General features: G+C 37.5%; 1 protein-coding gene across 3 annotated transcripts in view; it reads right to left on the bottom strand.

Moving 5' to 3' along the window:
- GALNT13 (polypeptide N-acetylgalactosaminyltransferase 13) overlaps positions 1–20903 on the bottom strand; it is an 800956-nt gene that overhangs the window by 78660 nt on the left and 701393 nt on the right. For all 3 annotated transcript variants that reach the window (XM_072612002.1, XM_072612001.1, XM_072612003.1), the window contains one exon: positions 20321–20419. In XM_072612002.1, coding sequence (XP_072468103.1) covers positions 20321–20419 — 99 coding nt within the window. The remainder of the gene's footprint in view (positions 1–20320; positions 20420–20903) is intronic.

Below are 20903 nucleotides of genomic sequence, written 5' to 3'. Positions count from 1 at the left end.
ACATAAAAACTTATAGGAAATAATTATATTACAGAAAAATAAAATTCAAAAAAAAAATGAGAGCAATGTCCTCTATGTACTGTGTAGGATAGAGGCTCAGTAGGATTAGAGCAAATTATGGGACTAATATTTGCACATAGAAAGCAGATGACAAAAAAAAAATCTTAATTATTATAAAATATAGATCTGAAAGTGACTTCAGGCATCATGGAGTCCTTCCTTCCCTTCCCTCATTTTAAAGATGAGGAAACTGAAATTTAGATAGAAGAATGGACTTAGAAAAAGCCATTCCAGCAGTATACATCAAATTTTAGATTTGAACTGAAGTCTCTTTTTTTCTAATTTGAGTATGAATGTGCCAAATTAACCAAAAAAAGAATCTAGAACCATCAATACCTAGGCAAGAGCACTATCTACAACATAAATGAAAAGTGGTCATGCAGAATATACTTGAAGACCTTCATTCAGGGGAAGCCTAGTTCATCATTTTGGCAGTTCATTCCACCCTTGGTTCACTATAATTGTTAGGAAGTGTTTCCTTATTTTAAAGTTTCAATGTACTTATCTTATAAGTTTAACATTTCTACATGATAATCTTTAAATACTTTAAGAGAGATACCATGCCCTGCCCCCTCTATCTAAAGTCTCTGCCAAAATGCCCACCTCCTTCAACAGATAAATATACGGCATCATACCAAGGTTTGTCACCATCTTTGAGTACTCTCTAATTAATATCTTTATCATTCATAAAATAATACTCCTAGAACTAAATACAGGATGCTAAATGTGGTCTGATTAGCACAGAGGAGATTGAGACTATCCCTCTTCATTCCTGGAAGTTATTCCTCTATTAATGAAGCCAAAGATTCTATTAGATCCCATGGACTAATATTTAGCTTGCAATTCACTAAAACCTTTAGAACTGAAAATTACCTGTCTAGCTACTTCCTTTCTCATTTTGTACTCATGATTTTTTAAACCCAGATGAAAAACTTACATTTATCTTAGTAAATTTTAGCTTTTCAAAATTTGAGGGATTCTAACTTCTTATTCAATTTCTAATCAGTTATTTTTAGAGAGGACTCATTTACAAATTAGAATGTGTGCCATCTATGCCTTAAACAAGACATTCAAAAAAAAAGATGTTAAACAGGAGACAGGAAAGACACAAAATGAAGATAAAGAACTGGAGCAAAATTTATTATGCTTCAGCAGAAATTAAAAAAAAAAGGTAGGAGTGGCAAACATTTTCTCAGACAAAGCAAAAGCGAAAAAGTGTTGAGTCATGGTTTTATCCAACTCTGTGTGGCTCCATTTGAGGTTTTCTTGGCCAAGATATTAGAGTGGTTTGCCATTTTGTTCTGCATCTCATTTTACAGTTTACAAAACTGAGGCAGAGTTAAATGAATTGACAGAATCACATAGCTAGTATTAGAGGTCACATTCAAACTCATCTTCCTGACTCTAGGGCAGGCACTCTATCACTGCACCATCTAGCTGCCTGTAAACCAAAAACAGATCTAATTAAAAGAGATCAATCAAAGAAGTTGCATTTTGCTAAAAGGTGCCATCGATCATGAATAACAAATTATATCATGTTTCTCTGATTTCTCAAATATATAGGGACCTGAGTAAAGCTTATTTTAAAAAAATGAGAACCATTTCCAATCAATAAATTATCAAAGGAGACTCCTGGAGCCAAGATGGCACAGTAAGAAGTAAGTTGCTGTTGCCAAAAACTGAAATCAAGGGGATGCCCATCAGTTGGGGAATGGTTGAATAAGTTGTGTTATATGAATATAATGGAGTATTATTGCACCATAAGAAATGATGAACAAGAAGACTGTAGAGAGGCCTGGAAGGACTTATATGATCTGATGCTGAGTGAAAGGAGCAGAACCAGAAGAAATTTGTACAAAGCAATGACTACAGTGTGCGAGAGTTTTTTCTGGTAGACTTGGAACTTTATAATAACACAAGAACTTAAAAAAAATAGTAATTCCCAATGGTTTTCTAAGGCAAAATGCCTTCCACACTCAGAGAAAGAACTATGGAATTTATTTGCAGAATGTAGCAGATCATGTTTGTATATGTGTATGTGTGTGTGTATTATGTTTTGATTTGTTATATGATTTCTTCCATTTATTTTAGTTTGTCTATACAGCATGACTATAGTGAAAACATATTCAATAGGAAAGTATATGTAGATCATATACAGAATTGCATGGTGTCGTGGGAAGGAAGCGGGATGGTGGGGGGTAGGTGGAGGGGTAAAAAAATCTAAGTTTTTTGGTAGTGATTGTAGAACATTAAAAAAATTAATTAATTTTAAAAAAAGAAGTAAGTTGTTGTCACTCTCCCTTACTGACCCCTATCAACTCAAAAATATCACCCCAGGAAAAAACCCTCAAACAGCTGAACCACCCAAAAGATGGGGTGCAGCACTCTTTTAACCTAGGAAGCTTGGTGAATTAACAGGAAATGTCCATCTTGCTCTGGTGGAAGGGGAATAGTACAGGAAAGGAGACATCCCAGCAAGCCAGTGACAAGCCCCACCTTAGCAAACCAACAGAAAATCCTGAGCTCCAGAGTGGTGGGGCAGCAAGCATCAACACCAGGATCCCACCACTGCCTTGGTAGAGGCAGAGGAATCAGTAGACTCCAGCAGCCAAGCCTCCTGATCCTTAAGCACAATTCTGGGAAGCATAACTTTAGGTGCACAGGCATTCGGTCCAGAGAAGCCTTTCTTCAGGGTTCTGCACCTGCACCCCAAGAACTTCAGTATCATTGTATTGGATCAGTGTTATTGACTCCAGCTCAGCACTAGGTAATCTGCCAGATTTCTACAGTCTCCAACTGCCAGCACCTAAGCCCTACCACACAAAGCCAGGGCCCAGGTCCCTGACCCCTAACATAGGAAACTTGGGTCAATACCCCTATGCTCCAGCAGGAGACCTCAACTTTAAAAGCCAAGAAATAGACAAACATCAAGAGCAAAAAAGAGAAACAGACAATTACCATAGATTCTTATCATGAGGACAGGAATGATCAAAACACCACTCAGAATAGCACAACATTGTACACACCTGAAACCTGAAAGGGAAATAGGAACTGGTCTGAAGACCAAAAAAGGCCTTCTTGGAAAATCTCAAGAAAGTCAAAATTTTATTTAAATATTTATTTTTAAATATTTATTTAAATATTTAAAAGTCAAATAAAGGAGGTAGAAGAAAAAATGGGAAAAAAATGAGATATGCAAGAGATGGTCAACTGCTTGGAAAAAGAAGGACAAAAAAAACAACTGACCTGGAAAATAGATCCAATAGAAATAATTTAAAAATTATTGGTCTACCTGAAAGCCATGATGAAAAAGTAGCTTGGACAGCATCTTTCAAGAAATTATCAAGGAAAACTGCCCTGAAGTCTTAGAACCAGAAGCAAAATAGTCATCAAAAAAAAACCACTGATTACCTCCTGATATCCCAAACTCAAAAGACCAAGGAATATTGTAGCCAAATTCCAGAATTATCAGGTCAAGGTGAAAATACAGAAAGAAACAAATTAAATGTCATGGAACCACAGTCAGGATTATGCAGACGTTGCAGATTCTACATTAAGAGATCAGAGGGCTTGAAATATGATATTCCATAAGACAAAGGACAACCAAAGACCAACTACCAAGTGAATTTGAGCATAATCTTTCAGGGGAGGAGATGGATATTCAATTAAATAGGGGACTTCCAAACCTTCCTGATGAAAATAGCAGAGCTCAATAGAAAATTTAGTCTTTAAATATAACACTCAAGAGACACATAAAAAAGCAGCCAGAGCCAAGATGGCAGAGTGAGACAGAGCTGTTCTAACTCTACTCTCATAGCCCATAAAATACCTATAAAAATGACTCTAAACAAATTCTATGGAAGCAGAAGCAACAAAATGACAAAGTAAAAGGGATTTCCAGCTCAGCAGCCTGGAAGGTCGACAAGAAAGGTCTATCACACTGGGATCAGAGCAGAGCACAGCAAAGCCTTGGCTGCACAGTATAGCATGAACAGGACTAGAGCAGGTTTCAGGGTGTGGAATCATGGGTAGCAGCTGTGGTTCCCAGATTTCTCAACCCATAAAAACCAAAGACAGCTTCAAGGGTCACTGAGAAAGCTCTTTCACCTGAGTCAGAAGGGAGAAGGATCCAGCCTCAGCCTCAACCCCAGGATGGTAGCAGCCACTGTGGCACAGCATCCATTTTTGGAACCCTCAACCTAAAGACCCTGGGGGGAATCTATCAGCTGATCTGGATGGTGGTCTTGCAGTGAGGAAGAGTGCTGGTGTGGTGGAGTTGGTGGATGCTCTGGAGAGGGAACCCTACTTGCAGATCCTGGGCAGAAAAACTTGTGGTTGCTTCCAGACCATAGGGGAGACCGAGAGAGGAGTAAACTCCTCTCCCTTGATTGTGCCACCATGGAGGAACTGAGAACTTACAGGTCCCTAAAGTATGCCCTCCACTTGACAAAGGACTCAAAAGTCAAATAACAGGCTGGGAAAATGACCAAAAAGGGGAAAAATAAGACAATAGAAGGTTACCTTTTTGGTGAAAAGGAATTTTTTCCATCCTTTCAGATTAAGAAGAAACAAGCATACCATCAGAGGAAGACATAAAAGTCAAGACATCTGCATCCAAAACTTCCAAAAAATATACAATAGTCTATCTAAGGGCATAGAAGAGCTCAAAAAAGATTTTGAAAATCAAGAAAGAGAGGCGGAGGAAAAATTGGGAAGATAAACGAAAGCAATGCAAGAAAATCATGAAAAGCAAGTCAACAGCTTGCTAAAGGAGACCCAAAAAATGTTGAAGAAAATAATATCTTTAAAAATAGATTAACCCAAATAGCAAAAGAGGTCTAAAATGTCAATGAAGAGAAGAATGTTTTAAAAAGGAGAATTAGTCAAATGCAAAAGGAAGTCCAAAAGCTCACTGAAGAAAACAGTTCTTTAAAAATTAGAATGGAACAGTTGCAAGCTAAGCACTTTATCAGAAACCAAGAAATTACAAAACAAAACCAAAATATGAAAAAATAGAAAACAATGTGAAATATCTCACTGGAAAAACAACTGGCCTAGAAAATAGATCCAGGAGAGACAATTAAAAAATTATGGGACTACTTGAAAACCATGATAAAAAAAAGAGCCTAGATATGATCTTTCATGACATTATCAAGGAAAACTGCCCTGATATCCTAGAATCAGAGGGTAAAATGAATATTGAAAGAATCCACTGGTCACCTTCTGAAAGAGATCAGAAAAGAAAAACTTCTGGGAATATTATATCTAAATTCCAGAGTTTCCAGGTCAAGGAGAAAATACTGTAACCAGCCAGAGAGAAACAATGCAAGTATTGTGGATATACAATCAGGATAACAGAAGATCTGGAAGTTTCTACATTAAGGGATCAAAGGGTTTGGAATAAAATATTCCAGAAGTCAAAGGAACTAGGATTAAAACCAAGAAACAGCTATCCAGCAAAACTGAGTAAAATACTTCAGGGGGAAAAATGGTCATTCAATGAAATAGAGGACTTTCAAGCATTCTTGATGAAAAGACCAGAGCTGAATAGAAAATTTGACTTTCAAATGCAAGAAACAAGAGAAGTATGAAAAGGTAAATAGAAGAAAGAAATGATTAGTGACTTACTAATGTTGAACTGTTTACATTCTTACATGGAAAGATAATATTTGTAACTCTTAAAATTTTTCTCAGTATTTGAGTAATTGGAGGGATTACATATCTATCCATCTATATATAGATATAGATATAGATAGATAGATAGGTAGATGATAAGTAGATAAATAGATAGATAGATAGATAGATAGATAGATAGATAGATAGATAGATAGATAGAGATAGACAGAAGGCACAGAATGAGTTGAATGGGAAGGAATGACATCTAAAAGAATAAAATTAAGAGGTGATAGAGGAATATATTGGGAAGAGAAAGAGAAATGGAGTGGGGCAAATTATCTCTCATAAAAGAGGCAAGAAAATGTTTTTTCATTGGAGGGAAAAAGGAAGGAGATGAGAGAGAATAAGTGAAGCTTACTCTTATCACATTTGGCTTAAGGAGGGAATGACATGCACACTGAATTTGATATGAAAATCTATCTTCCACTGCAGGAAAGTAGGGGTGAAGGGGATAATTGAGGTGTGTGGGATGATAGAAGGGAGGGAAGATGGGAGGAGGGAGTAATTAGAAGTAAACTTTTGGGAAGGATAAGTGTTGGGACTGGAAGCTCAATTCCGTGTGGACAGTCTCGGGCAGGTAAAAGTGGGACTTCTAAATCTTAGAGTCTTACGAGGCCCTCCATGAACAGCGGGGGTTCGAGAAGGTCAGACCGAGCTAGCTCGGCTAGCTCGGGTATTTCCGCCTCTCCCCCGGAGATACCTGATGGGTGGAGTCTCCCTGCCCTCGAGGTCGTCCCGGATTGGAGCACACCTAGTTACCTAACAGCACGGTATTGAGATGCAAACTGTGTGGCTGAAGATTAAGTAGGACTGAGGAAGCCTAAAAGCTCTCTTAGCACGTGTGGAGCCAAAGAGAAAAGTAGGGCTCCGCTTCTTTTCTTTCCTCTCTCCCCTCCCCCTCTCTCCCCGCTTGTACTTCTACTTCCAATCCCTTAAGCTTAGCCTTCTTAGGAAATTTCCTCCTAAAGAAGACCCCCTGCACTTGTAACCGAAACCCTGTAATAAAGCTCAACCCCTGTTTGACTCTGGAACGTCCTTTCTCTCATATGTGCATCCGGCGTGGCCAGCCGAAGACCTGGACAGGTAAGAAAGACTCGGGTAGCCCAATACAGGCCTCTAGGCTTGGCAGATAAGGTCAAAAGAGAGAATAAAATAAATAGTGGGCAGGATAGAATGGAGGGAAATACAGTTAGTATTTCATAACATGACTATTGTGGAAGTCTTTTGCATAACTACACAGGTATAGTCTACATTGAATTGCTTGCCTTCTCAATGGGAATAGGTGTGGAGGGAGGAAGGGATAGAAGTTGGAACTCAAAGTTTTAAGAACAAAAGTTGATATTGTTGTTGCATGTAACTGGGAAACAAGAAATACATGTAATGAGGTATAAAAGTCTATCTTGCCCTACAAGAAAATAGAGAAGATGGGGAGAAGGGAAGGGAAGGGTGTGATAGAAGGGAGGGCAGATTGGGGGAAGAGATAATTGGAATGCATGGTGTTTTGGGGCTAGGGAGGGGAGAGATGAGCAGAAAATTTGAAACTCAAGATTTTGTGGAAATGAATGTCAAAATTAAAAATGAACAAATTACAAAAAAAGAAACACATAAAAAGGTTAACAGGAAAGGAAAAAATGTTATTCAATAAAAGCAAACAGTTTATACTCCTACATGGGAAGATGATTGTTGGAAATGTTGAGAATTGCATCTTTATTACAATATTTAAAAGGGATATACATAGAAAGTATGGGAATAAGCTGACTTTGATGTGTTAATAAAAAATCTAATTAAGTGGTTAAAATTGATTGTACTGGGAGAAAAAGGAAGGAGACAGAAAAAGGTAAATTAAATCACATGAAGAGGCACAAAGACCTATTACTGTAAAAGTAAAGAAGGGAGGGAGCTGGGAGTTGTTTGAATCTTACTCTCATTGGATTTGGCTCAAAGAAGGAATAACATTCTCAATTATGTATAGAAATCTAACATACCCTATGGGAAATAAGAAGGGAAAAGGGGAAAAAGAGAGGGGTAGATAGAAGGGAGAGAAGAAGTAGTAAGGGAAAGAGGAAAGAAAAGTAAGAGGAATGATTGAAGGGAGGGCAGATTGAGGGAGGAGGTGGAAAAAAGTAACACTCTAGTGAGGAGGGAAAGTCCCTTACAACTGATCATCCTTACAATATTTCTTTTACTGTGTAAAATGTTCCCTTAGTTCTGCTTACTTCACTTTATATCAGTTCATATGTCTTCCCATATTTTTCTGCCTCCATACCCTACAGTATTTCTTATAGAACAAAAGTAGTCCATCATAATCACATACCACAACTTGTTCAGTCATTCCCCAACTGACGGACATTCACCTCTATTTCTAATTCTTTGCCACCAGAAAAAGAGTAATTTTTTGTGCAAATAAATCCTTTTCCCTTTTTGATCTATTTGGGATACAGGCTTAGTAGAAATATTGCTGAGTCAAAGGATATACACACTTTCAATTCCAAATAGTTCATAAGTTCAGTGGAGATGATTACAGTTTATTCTTCATCCTTATATACATTTTTCAAGTATTTAGTAGTAATTATGAAGATTTAATGAAATGACTTTTAATAAGGACAGTGAAGTTTTAAAGGAAGGTAAGAAAACTTCTCAGTGATTGTTGGTTGTTTTGGGGTGTCAAGATGAAACTACTTACATTTAGTTTTAGGGGGGAGAAGTGGAATGGTATGAATTTGTGACTTCATCTGTTTAGAGAGTATTCTGTTTTGGAAACTTTATCTAGCACTACAGAGAAGTAACTGCTCAATAATATCTTAGAGTGTTGCCTGTAATAATTCTTGTTTATGTGCCAAAAGTGAAGTTGAACTCAAGTTCTTCTGCCTGAAGGGTCAGACCTCTCTCCATTCTGACATATTATTAGTATTTACAATATGTGTTAGAACATTACCATTCACAGCAATAACACAAAGCCCAAAGTGATTAAATATGGAAGAGTAACCTATTTTTTAAATATGGTCAGGCAGTCATTGATGACGTTTTAACATGGGAATATCTATCCCTACTCTTATAACTGATCTGCTGGATCTGAAATAAATTGGTGCTCCAACTGTTCTTTTTTGATTGCTATAGGAAAAAAGCACATTTTTACATATGACAGAAAGGTTATTTCTTATTGAAATCTCTAAGAATATTAAAAAATATATCAAAACTCATGTCCAAGGAATACAAAGTCTATTGCATAATTGTCAACAATTACAAAATACGTTATTTTTGAAAGACAACTGAGTTCAAACCCCCATATGTTGCTTTGACATTTTTTCTGTCTTCCATGCATGAACAAGAATAAGATTTGATTATTTTTATGAGTAGAGGGACACTTTAAAAATCTCCAAACTAAGTAACTGCAATAACAGAGGCTGCTTCCATGGAAACATAACAAGATAGCAATAAAAACCAATAGAGGTTAGCCTGGAGTGTAGGGAGATCAAGCCTGTTTTCTTCACAAACCAAGTCGGAATAAAAAATATCACCCCAGTTTAAAAATCCCCAGAGCCTAAGTTTGAAAAGAAATACCATGAAATGACAATGATGTGATGATTGAATTTATGCATAAGTATATTGCAGTTTGAGTAATAAGAGAGTCCGTTTAGTGCATTAAGCAATTCCTATAGGAAGCTTTGTTTTTTATTCTTTTGTTTCTGACATTATCTGAATGACCATCTGGGCTCTACAGAAATATTCAAGTGAAGTGAACAATTTCAGGAATTGCATATGAAAATATTTCATCATTCTAATATTTTTGAAAGTTAATTATTTAGAGTTGTGTTTGTCTTTCGATTTTTTTCCTATGGTGGATATAGTTATTTAGGTATTTGTAGATTACATCTCTGACAGTGCTATTGCTCATTATATCTAAATAATGCAAACATACCAGATGAAAAGTCTGTGTTAGATTACTAAAACATGGGTAAAAACCTCAGCAGAGTGGAAACATCTCTATGAAAAACAAAAGTGATGGAGAAAGGGCACTCAGTCACATAGGAGAAAGAATGAAAGAAACATGTAATGAAAATTTAGGAAGAAGTAGCAGGTAGTATTTGTCAAGAATAGACAATTAACAGTGTCAAATATTTCTGAGAAGTCAACAGGGACAATCTTTAAGAAAAGATTATCAGAATTAGCAAAAGATTGTTAGAAGGGATAATAGAATTTCCAGACGTCCTGCGATAATGTAAAACCTCAAAAACACTTGACACTGGTGAACAAAGAGAAAAGAAGGTCAGTACAATAAGCTAGACAAAGAAGTTTCAGAAATGATTTAACTTTATAACTTAATGTCAAATAAACATTCAAAACTTTAGCTACCTGGAAAGAACTCCTTACTTTAGAAGTATTTGGGGGAAAAATTGAAAGTAATCTGGTAGAAATTGGGATTATACAAATTTCTTTTACCATATTCCACAATAAAGTTAAGATTTAAATTGATATGTAAGCTGAATATTAAGTACATAACACAGCAGAATGAGAAGAAGAGCAGATGACATATTTTTCACAGCAATGATGTAATAGTAAATTAAATGGGAAGATCTTTCCCATTCATTAATAGTTCCATGTGACCTGCTTAAATCATATGGAAGCCTAAGTCACTGTGGTAGAAGGAGCTTGCTGAATGGGTGGAACAGGAAGGGCAGAGCAGAACTGGGAGTAAGGTAGTGAGAGTGGTTAGGAGTTTAGGAGAGAGGATACAGGAAGGCAGGTACAGCTAGTCTTGTGTTTGCTTATGAGAATACCCTGCCCATGGTAGGGGGGAGGTAGGTTTGAGAATGGCTCTGTCCTCTGTAGTGCTAATGTGTGTTAACTTTTTGCTTACAGTGACGGATTTGGCTTTCCAGTGTTGGGATTTGGCTTTCTGGTGTCTGAATAAATGTTTTTCTTCTGCCTTCTACATGGAGAATCTGTTACAGTTTGCAAAACTATGCTGACATATTCATAGTTGTCTTTGGTGTTGTGAATACTGCCTTGGCGATACATTTGGCATTATGAATAGGATTGTGGGGAATAAAATCTCTATTTTGAGGCAGAAAGGCCTTATAGGAAGAAACAAATATCCCATGGCTGGAGGATTTATCTTATTCCTCCCTGGGAAGGAAATAGGCTGAGAGAACTGGACCTTGTGAAAATTAGGAACTGAGGTTATATAAGGGAGAACCTCAAGACTTAAAAAGATGTTTGTAAGAAATATCAATAAAGGGGGGCGGAGCCAAGATGGCGTAGTAGAAAGACGCACATACACATAGCTCCGAACCCACAACCCATAGAACAACTACAAAGAAGTAACTCACGGTGAATTCTGCACCCAGAGGCCACAGAACATTGGAGCGAGGGAGATTTCTGTTCCGGAGAGACCTGCAAACCTCTCGTAAAAGGTCCTTCGTGCTGCGGACTGGGCGCCGGGACTGGGAGCTGAGTACAGCCCTGCCGTGGCCGCGGCACCGAGAGGAACAGATCCGAGCGGGCTTCAGGGACGGGATCTCCAGCGGCCGCACAAGTACCTCCACCCACAGGTGACGGGGGTCTGTGAGAGAGTCCCTTTGGTGGGTCGAGGGGGGAGTGGGGTGCCCCCATGGCTCGGGCCCCCTCGGGAGACAGAAGCTGAGGGGCAGCGGCAGACCAGGGCTCTCCAAGCAGGCAGGAGCCTGGATCCATTGTTGAAGGTCTGTGCATAAACTCCCTGAGGGAACTGAGCCTGAGAGGCAGCCCTGCCCTCACCTGAGCATCTGAATTTAATCTCACACTGAATAGCAGCCCTGCCCCCGCCCAAAGCCCTGAGGCTGGAAGCAGCATTTGAATCTCAGACCCCAAACACTGGCTGGGAGGATCAGGAGGTGAGGTGGGTGTGAGGAAAATATTCAGAGGTCAAGTCACTGGCTGGGAAAATGCCCAGAAAAGGGAAAAGAAATAAGACTATAGAAGGTTACTTTCTTGGTGAACAGGCATTTCCTCCCTTCCTTTCTGATGAGGAAGAGCAATGCTTACCATCAGGCAAAGACACAGAAATCAAGGCTTCTGTGTCCCAGCCCACTCAATGGGCACAGGCCATGGAAGAGCTCAAAAAGAATTTTGAAAATCAAGTTAGAGAGGTGGAGGAAAAGCTGGGAAGAGAAATGAGAGACATGAAGTCAAAGCATGAACAGCAAATCAGCTCCCTGCTAAAGGAGACCCAAAAAAATGTTGAAGAAAATAACACCTTGAAAACTAGCCTAACTCAATTGGCAAAAGAGGTTCAAAAAGCCAATGAGGAGAAGAATGCTTTCAAAAGCAGAATTAGCCAAATGGAAAAGGAGATTCAAAAGCTCACTGAAGAAAATAGTTCTTTCAAAATTAGAATGGAACAGATGGAGGCTAATGACTTTATGAGAAACCAAGAAATTACAAAACAAAACCAAAAGAATGAAAAAATGGAAGATAATGTGAAATATCTCATTGGAAAAACAACTGACCTGGAAAATAGATCCAGGAGAGACAATTTAAAAATTATGGGCCTACCTGAAAGCCATGATCAGAAAAAGAGCCTAGACATCATCTTTCATGAAATTATCAATGAAAACTGCCCTGAGATTCTAGAACCAGAGGGCAAAATAAATATTCAAGGAATCCACAGAACACCGCATGAAAGAGATCCAAAAAGAGAAACTCCTAGGAACATTGTGGCCAAATTCCAGAACTTCCAGGTGAAAGAGAAAATATTGCAAGCAGCTAGAAAGAAACAATTCAAGTATTGTGGAAATACAATCAGGATAACACAAGATCTAGCAGCTTCTACATTAAGGGATGAAAGGGCATGGAATAGGATATTCCAGAAGTCAAAGGAACTAGGACTAAAACCAAGAATCACCTACCCAGCAAAACTGAGTATAATACTTCAGGGGAAAAATTGGTCTTTCAGTGAAATAGAGGATTTTCAAGCATTCTTGATGAAAAAACCAGAGCTGAAAAGAAAATTTGACTTCCAAACACAAGAATGAAGAGAACCATGAAAAGGTGAACAGCAAAGAGAAGTCACAAGGGACTTACTAAAGTTGAACTGTTTACATTCCTACATGGAAAGACAATATTTGTAACTCTTGAAACATTTCAGTATCTGGGTACTGGGTGGGATTACACACACACACATGCACACACGCACACACACATAGAGACAGAGTGCACAGAGTGAATTGAAGAGGATGGGATCATATCTTAAAAAAAAAAATGAAATCAAGCAGTGAGAGAGAAAGATATTGGGAGGAGAAGGGGAGAATTGAATGGGGCAAATTATCTCTCATAAAAGAGGCAAGCAAAAGACTCATTAGTGGAGGGATAAAGAGGGGAGGTGAGAGAAAAACATGAAGTCTACTCTCATCACATTCCACTAAAGGAAAGAATAAAATGCCTGCTCATTTTGGTATGAAATCCTATCTTACAATACAGGAAAGAGGAGGATAAGGGGATAAGCAGAGTGGGGGGGATGATAGAAGGGAGGGCATGGGGAGGAGAGTGCAATTTGAGGTCAGCACTCATGGGGAGGGATAGGATCAAAAGAGAATAGAAGTAATGGGGGACAGGATAGGATGGAGGGAAATATAGTTAGTCCTATACAACACAACTATTATGGAAGTCATTTGCAAAACTACACAGATTTGGCCTATATTGAATTGCTTGCCTTCCAAAGGGAAAGGGTGGAGAGGGAGGGAGCTAAAGAAGTTGGAACTCAAAGTGTTAGGATCAACTGTAATGTTCTTACCACTAGGAAATAAGAAATACAGGTAAAGGGGTATAGAAAGCTATCTGGCCCTACAGGACAAAAGAGAAGACAGAGACAAGGGCAGAGAGGGATGATAGAAGAGAGAGCAGATTGGTCATAGGGGCAATTAGAATGCTTGGTGTTTGGGGGGGGAGGGGAGAAAAGGGGAAAAATTTGAAACCCAAAATTTTGTGAAAATGAATGTTAAAAGCTAAATAAAAAAAAAAAAAGAAAGAAAGAAATATCAATAAAACAGGGAAAGAACTAGCAGTATTGTGTAGGAGAGGCTGGATTTTGTTAGCATATTACCATATTATGTGTAAAAGCAGAGACAAGCTGCTGAAGGAAAAAATTCAGCTGGAAAAAGAATTAGCTAGTTCACATGGGAATTCTCAGCATTTGGGCTGTCCTTTAAAAGAGCAAACTAGGGTGTCTCAGGTGGAAGAAAAAGCTGTTCATTTAGCTCAGAAGAAATGAAAGACTGGCAAAAGAAGTGTGCATAGGGTTGCGGTGTAAGCTCAGTTCTCACATGAACGGTCTTGGGCAGGTAAAGGTGAGGGCTTCTTGATTGTGAGCTCTCATGAGGCTCCCCAGGGAACAGCTGGGAATTGAGGAGTGAGATGCGAGCTTTCTTGTTTTTCCACCTCTTCTCAGTGGAACCTTGCGGGGGAGAGCATCCCACCCTTGAGATTGGTCCGTGGTCTGAGTACACCTTTTTGTTAATTAGCTAAGGGGCTGAGGGCATGCATGGTATCCACCAGCGAACTATGCAGCTTGGAGAGCTTAAATGGGGACAGGAAAGCCTGGGGGCGGGGTTCCTTTCTCCTTGGGAAGAACTCGCCCTGCATGCTGATATGTAGCTAAGATCCAGAATAAAGACTCCAACTTCTGTTTGACTCTGGAAGTCTCTTCTCTCGAAACGTTTATCTGGCTGTCCACCAAAGACCTGGAGATAGGTAAGGTGACCTGGGAAGCCCACGGCAATTAAGCTGGGACAGCATAGAACCTTTGTACAGACCCAGCCTAGCTGCAAAAGTGACGACTACCAGAAAAGTGCATGGGAGGAAAATGTGACAAAGTTAGATTTGGAAAATGAGACAGTGTTAGAGAGAGAAGCATCTCAGTGAGAAGCACTCCCAATGATAAGGGGAGAAGTGGAGAATCAAAGAGGAAATGCAGTGTTTAGGGAGATAATTGAGGATTTTACTCAGCAGGAGGTCACAGATATTTTAAGTTGGTTGATCCAAAGGATGGGAGAATAGTCAATATCTTAGATAGTGAAAATCAGTTATAAAGGAGCCAGAGGAGTATCAATAGATGGCATGGATTGCTTGAAATTTATAGGTATTATTTAGAATCCTTTTGTACAGCAAGCTTTTAGATATCACAGTATGCAAGGAGGTAACAATATGACTAATCACTTAGCTTTTGCTGAAGAAGCATGCAGTAAGCCATATCCTACTGACTTTGTGTGGCCTACTGAAGATAGACCCTCATATTCACTTAGGGACTATATAAGAAAGTTAAAGGAGGAGGTAATGAAGAGTGCCATAATGATTGGAAATGCACATGCATACTATGATACTCCTTTAGCATTTTCCCGTAGGAATATAATAGAGAACACATCTCCTTCTGCTTTCAAGCATCCAGTTTTGACTCTAATAATTGGGGAAATATGGCACCCTCTTTCAGTGGTATTGGACAAGATTTCACAGTTAGGTGATTTAGGGGACGGGGGAAAAAGATAAATTTCCTTGAGAGAAAAGAGTAAATAACCAATAGATTGACAAGAAGATAATTGTTTACTGTTCTATTGAGAGCAGGGGTAGATCTTGGAGGAATAGATGGTATTCCAGGTAATAAAATACACAAAATGTACCAAGAAAAGGGGCTTGATACTGGATGGAATAGAGAAGTAAGAACTGCATCTACAGATCCTCCTGAACACTTGTATCTAAATACCTTCAGGGAGAATAGAAAATTGGCTGAGCCCCAGCTCAGATTATTGAAAGACACAGATGGGATTACAGACCCCATACAATTTGATCATATATTGGAAAAATGGATTGAATACTGTGACTAGGGCATTAATTGATACTGGGGTGAAGGCCTACCTTATATGTGGAAACCCTGATAAATTTAAACATGGAAATCCTATTACCATCACTGGACTGTGAGGGGCAGAAATATCAGTCAGATTAATGATGAAAACTGGAAAATTATCTAAGAAAGAATAAATCAGGGTAATTGTACCCATTCCTGAGTATATCATCAGAATAGATATATCGAGAATTATGACTAAATTTACCTGAGGGGACATACCAATCAGTAGCAAAGAAGATAGGAATTCATACAGTTTTAGTGGGTAAAATAAAAATGGACCCAATTAGTTTACCTGAACCTTCTGAAGTAATTACTTAATTTAATTTTTTTTTTTTCTGAGGTGGAAGGCTCTTGCGTTTAAGTGACTTGTCCAAGGACACACAGTTAGTAAGTGTTAAGTGACTGAGGCCAGATTTGAACTCAGATTCTCCTGACTGCAGGGCTGGTGCTCTATTCACTGTGCCACTTAGGTGTCCCTGAAGTAATTACTTTCAAGCAGTATCGTATGCCAGGCAAAATGAAATTTCCAATATTTTAAAGGAATATATTGATGCAGGTGTGTTAGTCCCTACAGGCACTCAATGGAATAATTCTGTCTGGCTAGTAAGAAGTCAGATGGAACATGGAGGATGACAGTAGAATATAGAGAATGGAATAAAGTGACTACTCCCTTGTATTCTGCTGTTTCAGATACCATTCTTTTAATAGAAAGGATCAAAAATACGATGGGACTTGGTAAGCAGTTATTGATTTAGCTAATGCTTTCTTTACTGTTCCAATAGATTCTAAACAATGAGACCAATTTGCTTTCATTTGACAGGGTTGACAATATACTTTTACACACTTGCCACAAGGATATTTGAATAGCCTCACTATTTGTTATAGGATTGTGGCTGAATATGTAGATGAATTAAAGCTAACTGGTGTACAGCATGCTTATTACATAGGTGATATTATGATACAGGAAAAAATGCAAAAGAAGTGGAGGAGTTTGAAGCTTTTAATTGAACATATGAAAAGCAAAGGGTGGGAAGTTAATCATGCAAAGATTCAAGGGCCAGCTCAAACTATAAAATTTTAGGTTATACAATAGAAAAAGGAGCTGTGAGAGATTCTCCCACAAGCCCAAAAAAAGATTCAGAACTTTCCTATTCTTGTCAATGAGAAAGAGGCCCAAAAGTTTATAGAATTATTTGGATATTGTTGACATCAAATACTGCATCTAAGACAAATTTGGAACCCTTATATAAAATTACTAGGAAAAAAATATGAATTTGATTAGGGAGTTGAGGAGAGTAAAGCTTTTGAGGAAGCAAAGGCTTCTATACAATTGCTCCCAGATTTATGGTCCATGCAAAGTGGCCCAATACAACTACACTTGACTGAACAGGATGAATATGAAACTGGAATTTATGGCAAAAACAACAAACCCAAAATGTACCTTTACATTTTGGTCTAGGAAACTTCATCTGGAATTCAACATATCCCTTTTGAAAAGTAGTTGTTAGCTGCATATTGGGCTATGATAGAGACTGAACAACTGATTTTGGGCCATGAGGTAATAGTAAGACCTGGAATCCTGATTATGACCTGCGTAATGAGTACCCCAGCTTCTCACAGAATTGGACATGTGTAAGAAGCTAGTATAATTAAATGGAAAAAATGGAAATGGTATATTAAAAATAAATCTAAAACAGGAAAAAGTGGAATTTCTGCTTTATATGAATCTATAAGCAAGCATAGATACTGAATGAAATGATACACCTCCAACCAAAGTAACAGTTGCTATGGTCCATGGTAAAATGGAATGAAGGATATGATGAACTAACTGAAGAACAAAAGAGAAATGAATAATTTACTGATGGGACAGGAAAATATTTGGGTCACAAAAGGCACTGAAAAGTGATAGCCTATAACCCATGTATGAGGCAGACTTTGAAAAACACTGGGAGAGGTGGAAGTAGTCAATATGCTGAACTTATGGAAGCACATCAAGCTACTAAAATAGAACAAGGAGGACAGTGTCATCTAGTCACTGATTCATGGATGGTAGGTAATGGATTAGCTACGTGGATGACCATGTGGAAAAGTCAAATTGATAAATTCATGGCAAACAAGTTTGAGGCAAAGAATTATGGGAAGATATATGGGACATGTCTTTGGTTACTAATTTGTCAATTTTTCATATAGATGCTCATCTGGCCTTCACCATGCCAGAATGTGACTACAATGCACATGCTGATTGACTAGATTGCTATTCAACATATTCTCCCTACTCTGACACCAGTTGTTTAAGTTATTGTTTTATATTCTTATTTCTGTTATCCCTGTTACAATTCTCTTGATACCAGCTGCCCCATTGAACCTATGTAATGAATAAAAAGATCTTGGGCCCAAAGGTAATGTTAATTTAAATGGGAAAATCTTTCCCATTCATTAATAGGCCCATGTGACTGCTTAAATCACATGGAAGCCTAAGTCACATGTGGTAGGAGAAGTTTGCTGAATGAGTGGAACAGGAAGGGTGGAGCAGAACTAGGAGGAAATTGGTAAGAGTAGTTAACAGCAGAGGAGAGAAGATACAGGTGGGCAGGCACAGCTAGTCTTGTGAGTGTTTGCTTATGGGAAGGCCTGGTGGGGAACTGGGAGGAAGGTTTGGTAATGGTTTTTCCCCTACAGTGCTAACTTGTATTGACTTCTTGGTTACTATGATGGATTTGGCTTTCTGGTGTCTGAATAAATTTTTTTTTCTACCTTCTATATTGAGAATCTTTTATACTTTGTGATTCAGAACTATGCCAGCATAGTCAATCACCACTGGTGCTATGAATATTCCCTAGGCACTACAAGTGAGTAGGGAAAGACTTCTTACCCAGTTGATAGATAGAATGAATTGCTAAGGATATGTAATTTTGGATACCTGAACCTTAAAATTTTGCATAAAAACTAACACATTTAGAATTAAAAGAATAAACTGAAAATAATCCTCATATCTATTTTTTTTTAAATAAGGAGCTGATATTTATACTATATCAAATATACAGAAATACAGGATACAAAAGCTATTCTGTGATTGGGAAGTACTCAAAAGATATAATCCAACATTCCTCAAAATAAAAATAAAATTTATTCACAAACATATGAAAAAATTATCTAAATCAATAAGAATGAAATTCAAATCAAATCACCTCATACACAGAAATGTCATGTATGTCATGAGAGCAGTCACGAATATTCAATATTTGATGGGTTGTGGAAAGACAAGGACACTAATCCAGTATCGGTGGAATTGTGAATGGGTATAACTCCTGTGAAATTTAACTTGTAATTATGTAAGGAAAGTAGCTACAATGTCCATAAAATTGGATCCGGAGATTTTACAGTTAGGCATATTCTCTCAATGAAGTCAGTAACAAAAGGAGATTCTCTGTATGCACTAAAATATTCATACTACATTTTTTGAGAAAGCAAAGAAGTAAAATCATAATAGATTCCCATCACTTGAGGAATGGTGACATAAACTATGGTGCACTAATACAATAGAATACATGATAGCCATTATGATTACAAAAAGGTGTGGAAAGCTCTACAATATGTGCAAAGTGGCATAAGTAGTGTTAGGAAAACATTTTATGTCATTATCACAGTATAAACAGTAACGACCATGTAAAAATCAAAACTAAATATTTTAAAATTGTAAAGACAAACTTGGTCCTAAAAAAGGAGATGAGATGACACCTCTGTGCATTCCTTTGTCAAGGTCTAGGTCTGTGGATGTAGAACATTGCATATAACAATATTTCTTTTTAAATGTTGATTAGTTGTGATGATTTCTTCCTTTTTTTCTTTCATAAATTGTAATAAGTGATAGCTCTCTAGAAGGAAATTAAAAATAAGAAAAACCAAGCAATGCAAAAATATCAATTAAAAAACTATTTTTTAAAAAAGGATCATTGTATTAACCAGTTTCAGTTTGATGATGATATTTGCAACCAGATCACAAAATCTGAGGATGTAGCATCAGGAGAGTAAGTGGAACAAATGATCAAAGCTTTTTCTAGTGAAACCTCGCTTTGCTACTTATTATCTGTATATGCTAGCCATTTCTTAGAAAATGAATTATGTTCAATTTCATTATATGAGAGTGGAAGAAAGATTTCTTACACATGGGGAAGTTCTTTAGCAGTTCCTGTTTGCAGATTATATTAGATCAATTGTCCTAAGTCCCAGAAGACTAAGGAGTCTCATACATGAGGTTCACAACCTTCAAAAACTCAAGAGTTTCCACACAGAAAAAAAAAAGCAAGTAGTTTTAAAATATCTCTATTTTGAAGACAATGATATGCAGTTGGTTTGACAGATTCCCCATAAACAGAACATACATCTTAGTAGTATGACACATGTTCCAAGGCTCAGATTGTTGAAAATAACTGTAAGCTCAGATAAAATTGTCTCACTGTTTTTTCAGAACTACAAGGTATTCTGAAGAATGAAAATAATTACATTTTTTTTCTCTTTATAACTCATTCCACAATGGGCAAGTAGACTTGGCATTAGTGTTAGATCTGGGTCTGCTGATAGACAGTGAAAATTATTATCATTATTGCAATAAATATTTGTGTGTTTATGTGTGTGTGTAATCTCAACAGAGTAAATGATATTTTGATATATGATGGAAATTATGAATCTGATTAACAAGATGGCATTTACCTGATTTCCTCCCATGCCATGACAATTGAACATGCCCACTTTTTCATTGTCTTTGCGGCCCATGTTGTCTAAACACTGGTTGGTTTCCACATTTCTAATCTGGAGAAGAGAGAAAATTGAGAAAAACCATGAAATCCAGGAAGGTTAGCAAACTCTAAAGTTTATTTTGTGAACCAGTGTTGTACTTCAGATAAGGAAGACCATATATATTTTTTTTGACTCTGACACTTAATAGTTCTGTAATCACTGTAACTCATACTACCTTTCTGAGACTGAGTTTCCTCACCTATAAAATGGAGTATATATATATATATATATATATATATATATATATATATATATATATATATATATATATATATATATATATATCAAAGGGTTTATATGTTTTTCAAATGAACTAATATGTGCTTAACACTTCTTGGTGAGCATGGGATAGTTTGTGGGTACACAATGTGATATGCTGGGCACTATAGTTGTGTAAGAAGCCTGTATTTCCCTACATGATACTTTCTTTAAGCCCGTAGAAAATAATTATGCCATTACAAGAGGTGATATCTAATTTGTCCACCAGATGGCAATC

Source organism: Notamacropus eugenii, chromosome 5, assembly GCF_028372415.1.
Source record: "Notamacropus eugenii isolate mMacEug1 chromosome 5, mMacEug1.pri_v2, whole genome shotgun sequence".
Taxonomy (NCBI): domain Eukaryota; kingdom Metazoa; phylum Chordata; class Mammalia; order Diprotodontia; family Macropodidae; genus Notamacropus; species Notamacropus eugenii.
Note: the sequence above shows the minus strand (reverse complement) of the source record. Positions and strands in the feature narration are given on the sequence as shown.